Source organism: Daucus carota, chromosome 9 (genome assembly GCF_001625215.2).
Source record: "Daucus carota subsp. sativus chromosome 9, DH1 v3.0, whole genome shotgun sequence".
In the NCBI taxonomy this organism is placed as follows: Eukaryota; Viridiplantae; Streptophyta; class Magnoliopsida; order Apiales; family Apiaceae; genus Daucus; species Daucus carota.
In genome coordinates, this window is record NC_030389.2 from 4,687,154 (window position 1) to 4,693,879 (window position 6,726).

A 6,726-nucleotide genomic window follows, 5' to 3' on the forward strand; every position below is an offset into this window, starting at 1 on the left:
ACATATAGGAACTTTTTCTTTTTTATCATAATAGGCTTGGTTTCTTAGACGAATTAAATTGAACCGGACCCTAAGTTTCAATACAGAGTTCATCATGTTTTCGATCAATCCCCTCAATTCCTCATCATCAACCTGCAAATTCACCAAACTCCGTGAATCAAACACTCAAATCCCCACACGGGCCTCTCTATTTTCCCCCCAAATCCAACCCCTTTTCACCTCCTCATCATCCACTCACTTTTTCCACACCCCCGCCAAAATCTCAGCCAAGAAAATGAACAGCGATGCTGAACTTGCATCAGAATTAGCCTCAAAAATTGAAAAAATGAACACCCAATTGGCTCAAAGGGAGGAAGCCATCAAGAGAAGTAGTGAAATTTTGTTCCAAGAGATGTGTAAGCACTTGGAGATGCAAGAAAGTGAGGTGATGAAGAAGTGGAAGATTATGAGTGAAGATGATAAGTTGGGGTTGGTTAAAGAGTTTGTGTTTGAATGGGGTGGTGATTTTCAGCCATTGTCTGCGAAATCGGTTATCGAAATGGTGGAGGTGTACTTGAGTGAAGATGGTGATTATGAGGATAGTGATGTATTTGATAGTGATGATGATGATAGTTCTCCGATGTTCGGTGGTTTGTTGAATTTCTTTGGTTTGTCTCAAAACAAGTAACTAGTGGTTGCTGAAACAATTTTCTGTTAGTTTTTGCATCATTTTTTTGGTACTTTTAAGTATTTTTCGATGCATTAGATTTTAATCTACTGCATATCAACAACTCCTATATGTAATTCTGTTCATTTTGTTAATGTTATGTCTGGTTCTATAATCAAGCGATTTTCAGGAGACGGGAGCATGTTTTGAGTCATGCTTGTATAGAGTAGCAAAATTATTTAGCGGTGTTTGGTTCAAGGTTAATGAGCCTAGAACGCGAGAATAAGAACCTCAAACCCATGTGTTGGTGTTTGGATTAGCCATTTTGTGGTAGTGCTGATAATTGGTATATATACGCAACGTATGTATGTTTTGATGAACTGCCTTGTGACTAGAGAGTTTGTAATTCTGTATATGGGATTTGTAGAATTTCTCTTTAATGCAGGCATAGTAAAACGAATTCCTGCAGTTTTACCATATGATGAGAAGTGAAACTAGAGTGATGTAGAAAGGGTGAACTTTAAATTTTCCCCTCGCAGTAATAGGTTATTCATCATGCAAATATCAATGTTTTAGAGTATAGCCAACATATAGTGCAATTAGCACACAAAATCTTGATCTTGATTCTTGAAGAACAGAAAGAACAGATAGTGAGTGTAACCTTAATCATGGACCGGCATCTTCATTGCTCCATCTACAGGAGGAATGGTAAAATGCATTTTTTGCATAAACAACGTAACGAGTAATGTTATGTTGGTTATGAACTTCAATGAGATTATAATTTGAGAAAATTTTAAAGCCATATATGCAGTTTGATTCATGAAATTAGCTTATAACAGCTGTTTTGTCTGTCTGAACACCACCACGTTTAAAATCGTGGTCAAAAAAGTGTCATTAGCATCTGAGACAACAAAGGATTCCTAGTTAAGAAGCTGGAAATGCATATTCCTCTGCCATCTTTCTGGCTTTGAACTGTTCAGAATTCGACTTGTGCCTTTTCCCCTGAAGATGTGACTGCAGTGTCACCTCGCTCTGTAACGTCATCTGACATATATCACAACCAAACCTGTTATTTGGATCTTGATTAGCTTGACATGACTTGGTTGCAGTACTTGAGAAGTTATTCTTTTCCGCTTTCACTATTGCTCGTAACTCCTTGCACTTAGACTTGTGTTTCTTTCCCTGAACATGTGAATTCCATATTGCCTCGCTTTGAGTTTTCACCTGACATATTGTACAATACCTCACTCTGTTTGTTCCGCCAATGGTTACTACTCTCATTGTCGTCTGCTTTCCTGCTTTTAACTCCTCGCATTTGATCTTGTGTTTCCTTCCTTGAAGATGTGAATTCAGCGTTGCCTCACTCGTCGTGGTTACTTGACACACAGCACAAGTCCACTCCCTCTGTACATTCTGTACTAGGGGTGCTGGCAATGTCAGGACTTTAACATCGACACGAGTGTTCGGTTTCATTGTACTCTGAGAGGGAAAATGTGGCAAAGATGGGAGAATCAACTTCAAATTTAATTCGATTCCTTCCATATTCATTCACCCCGACCAAGCATAACATAAATGAATAGAATCGATAAAAGAAAAACACTTGCCTTGTCTATAGCTGATGCAGTACCAGTCAGAATTTTCACTGTTTTGATATCAGCATTAGAGGATGTAGGCTTCATAACTTTTGGCTGTGTAAAACATTACAAGCTCTATACTAAATGGTTGATCATCAGAATATAAGTTAACTAATATTAATACATGATGAAATTTCCTTCAAGGAAACTAGAATGTACCTTGGTAGAGATAAGCTCCTCCAAAGCTTCTCCTCCATGCTCAATAATATCTCTTTGTGCCGGAACTGGAAAGGATTCTTCCTCAAGAGATGGATCCTGATTCTTATTCAAGAGAACAAGAACAACTTGAGGTAGCTGCCCAGACAAGCAAGGGCGAACGAAACAATTGTAGGCAATACCAGCACCGTCAAAGCGGGGTATAACTAGCCAGAAGATAGCTATTATCTTTGCATAAGGCCACACCGGAAGCCTGACGCATATAAATGTGACAAGAAGAAAAAAGTTATATATAATACATTAATGGTGTGTTTAGGAATCTGAATTCCATTTGAAATTCTGGATTTGATCAAATAACCTGTTCGAGAATTTGAATTTGGATTTCATAATCCACACATTCAAATATTAGTATAAATTTGAGAATTTGAAATGACAACTCAAATCCTGTCATTTGAAATCCATCATTTCAAATGAAATGCATGTTTCCAAACGGTCTCTAAACACTATTGAAATTTGAACAAAAGCTTAAATAGCTATGAACAATTTAGCAAAAAATAAAAAATAGCTATTACCAATCAATGAGTCCACCAAAAGTATGGTCAAGAAGGGAAATTAAAGAAAAGAGAACCCAATAAGTAACCAATTTCCTCATCTCACAGTTTGAATTTGTCTCTATTGCTTGAACTGAGGCACATCTGTTAAACAACAAATGAAGTTTTAAATACATAAACAATAAAATAAATACCCTTAAACTACACTGGAGACTCATAAAAACATAGAAAACAAAAACTTACAAAGGATAAACCAGAGCAAATGTAGGCCTGAAATTTGTAATCATCAAGAAACCAAAACTCAGCATAATATTCTGATTTGCATAAGTAAATAAATATCTACTAAACAAATCATTTTTTTTCAAATACAAAGAACTGAAAAAAAAAACAATGGTACGATATTTTGCTGCATAAGTAGAATTTACCAGGCAAGATGTTTGAAGCATTTCAGCACTACATAGAACCCAAAGAAGCCCATAAGAGAGAGAGTATGATTACACCAAGTACTGAAGTTTTTTGAACACAAAGGCTTGAGAAAGGAAAAGACCGGCAAATAAATGGCTCTTTCAATTTAGACATTGCATGGCTCTTTGTTTTCTGGGAGGGTCTATTTGTCTTGGTAATTGGAGAAATTTATACTCCTTCCATCTCAAATTAGATGACCCCGTTGACTTTGGGCACATAACTTTAGGTGCATTGACCGTCTACTTCCGAAATTTATTTTTTTATTTTTTCTTTTGTAAATGAAAATTTCATATTTTAATTGTTATGTGCAAAAATAAAATTTTAAAAATAAATCATGTAGATATGCGGTCAATGAACCTTAAACTGTGTGTCCAAAGACAACGGGGTCATCTAATTTAGGATGGAGGGAGTATATTTCAATTAATGCATTTTCATTTTACCTTCCATCTGTTTTCATTTTAAAATTAAGTTATTTTCCTGACATAGAAATCCCTAGACATCTAAGTTGGGATTAAATAAAAAATATTACTTTACTAAAGGTAAAATTATGTTGCCTTCGTTATATTGAGATCGAAACATATTATCCTATTAATATTATTTCTTTTAGATAGACTACTTATAACCCGGACCACGGGTGATTTATAATATTTTTAATTTTATGGTCTATATTTTAAATTTAGTTGAAATACTAATCTAATTTATTTAAACATGTTATTATATACTTATATATAATAAGCGTAAGGTAGATAATTTGGTCGCATGGTCCTATGGTCCAAAAGCTTATCATCCGTTTGATCGTGTATTGAACAAATAAGCACCGTTAGATTAGAACAAAATTAACTTCTGTTCTATACGGCAACTGATATCTACTTGCATGTTTATAATTCCTTTTCTGAATGCAAAACAAATTCTGTCTTTCACGTGTTTATGAATTTTTTTATTGCAAAATAAATATTTCCTACCAATTTTATTTGTAAAATCATATAAATCGCACCGTCCCAATTTTTATATAATATATTTTAAAATTAATAAGCCGGATTAATGGGAGGAGCGAATATAAAAACTTTTCCTTAATCCAAAACAGATTCTACCTTCTATTGCATGTTTATGAAACCAAATTATCATATAAATTTTTGGAAAAATATTTGAATCACATTATAATAATTCGAATATAAAATATATTTATAAATATAATCTAATAGAAGTTGGCGTCACATATTCTACTCAAGATATATTAAAATTTGATAGAAAGAATTTAATATTTTGTCATGATACATACGAGAAAAGAATTGAATTTTCTTTTTTTGAAACCGAAAAGGAATGACTTGATTACAATAGTTTATTTGAAGTCATTAATGGCTGTGATGGTGTATTTACAACAATTCTAACTTACAAACAAATCAAAATTTCAAATTTTATTTTATTGAAAATTTTAATTTATTATTTATAAATTAAATTTTTTCACACCATTTAAAATATATTTAAAAAATTTATAAATAAATAGGCTAATTGATCACTGTTCGACAGATATCATCTTGTGGAACTGTGTTATTTGATTTGAATGTCTCGTTGTCTATCTGCATAGAATTAACTATAAGATCGAACAACCATTTAGCATATTCATATCTTCCATTTTAATTCAATATTCATTTCCTGGCTTACAATGACACAATGTAAAACAAAAACTAACCTTCTTATAGCAAATACCACTAAATTTTTAAACAACCTCATCTCCACCTTCACCTCCATCTTCACCAAACCCACCTTCACTACCACCACCTCCGTCGTCGCCTCCTTCATAACCACTACTAGGGGTGAGCATTCGGTCGGTTCGGTCCAAAACCGGACCGAACCGAATAGACCGAGAACCGAAGTTTAGATTTTTTTCGGACCGGACCGGACCGAAGTTTTATAATGGACCGAACCGGACCGAACCGAAATAATTCGGTTCGGTCCGGTCCGGACCGAAGGAACCGAAATTATTTTAAAAATAAAAAAATATTATATTTTTTAACTAAAATTCATGATTTATTTTAAAATTTTCATAGTAATTAATCACCCCCAATTCATTAAAGATACATATAATTAAATTTACAAACTAGATATTATAATTATAACATATAAGATACATATATAATATAAATATAAATTAAAATTATATATATTTTGGACAATTCGGTCTATTCGGTCCGGACCGAAATATTTTTTTACGGACCGGACCGGACCGAACTTTATTTCGGTCTATTCGGTCCGGACCGAATGGACCGAACTTTCAGAAAATTAGGACCGAACCGAACCGAATTTACACGGTTCGGTCCGGTTTTTCGGTTCCGGTTCGGTTTTGCTCACCCCTAACCACTACCACCTCTATGCCGCCCGCCCCCTCCATAACCACCACCTCTATCTCCACCACCACTTCCACCTCCATTATTTGTCTAACAACACAACCTCCACACCTTCATCTTCACCAACCCCATCTTAATCGATGCTTCAACCTGTTTCAACCCCGTTCATACTTCTTTCTCCACCTCGACTCAACTTCAAACGCGGAGCCGCCACTATTCCGGCAACGCTCCAACCCCCCACTTCAAGCCGCCCAAACCTCCGCTACAATCATCCTTCTTCCATCTCCACCTTCACCTCCACCATCTCCACCACTGTCACCACCATCTGAATTGAAAACATGAACAGATCTGGAGATTCTAAGCTGGAACATATCAGGAGAATAAGTTTTCACTAAATCCTGCAACACATATCACTAAATTCTAAAGAGAATATCACTAAATTGTACTGAGAATATCACTAACTTGTATTGGTTTCTAGTTTTTATTTTAAGATTGGTTTCTATTTGATCATGAGCCCATATATATATATATATATATATATATATATATATATATATATATATATATATATATATATATATATATAAAGAGTATATTGCAAAACGCATCCCCTGATTTTTGCGAAAAGCACTTTTTACCCTAGACTTTCCAAAATTGCACTATCCACCCCGATAATTTTTTTGGCGCGACATTTTAGACCCTTCCGTTAAATATATCCGTTACCGTTAGTTAATGTTGAGGGTATGCTTGGTATTTCAGTTTTTTTTAATTAAATGCTGAGCAACGGTCTTATTCATGTTGTCTTTATATACACACACTACATACAATCCCACAACATCTTCTTCTCTTTTCTCTTTGTTTTTTTTTCTTCTTCTTCAAATCGGCATACTGAATCATGGCTGGCAAATGTTTCTGTGGTAAATGGTTGG

At 34.6% G+C, this 6,726-nt stretch overlaps 2 protein-coding genes across 2 annotated transcripts; one reads left to right on the forward strand and one right to left on the reverse strand.

Annotated features, from left to right (window-relative positions):
- The first annotated feature begins 274 nt into the window (after positions 1–274).
- LOC108201871 (uncharacterized) lies at positions 275–1,138 on the forward strand. Its single transcript, XM_064085086.1, has 2 exons — positions 275–647; positions 1,092–1,138. The coding sequence occupies exons 1-2, from the start codon at positions 275–277 to the stop codon at positions 1,136–1,138; spliced, it is 420 nt and encodes a 139-aa protein (XP_063941156.1).
- A 432-nt stretch (positions 1,139–1,570) lies between these two features.
- Positions 1,571–2,119, reverse strand: LOC108201075 (uncharacterized). Its single transcript, XM_017369362.2, has one exon. The coding sequence runs from the start codon at positions 2,117–2,119 to the stop codon at positions 1,571–1,573; it is 549 nt and encodes a 182-aa protein (XP_017224851.2).
- Positions 2,120–6,726: the final 4,607 nt, after the last annotated feature.

What these genes read in the sequence shown, in the direction of transcription:
- LOC108201871 (XM_064085086.1), top strand. Translation starts at nt 275, where the DNA reads ATGAACAGCGATGCTGAACTTGCATCAGAATTAGCCTCAAAAATTGAA. An exon ending in TGGTTTGTTGAATTTCTTTG is followed by an intron (nt 648 to 1,091) that starts GTTTGTCTCAAA and finishes TCTTTAATGCAG; the next exon opens with GCATAGTAAAACGAATTCCT.
- LOC108201075 (XM_017369362.2), bottom strand. Translation starts at nt 2,119, where the DNA reads ATGAAACCGAACACTCGTGTCGATGTTAAAGTCCTGACATTGCCAGCA.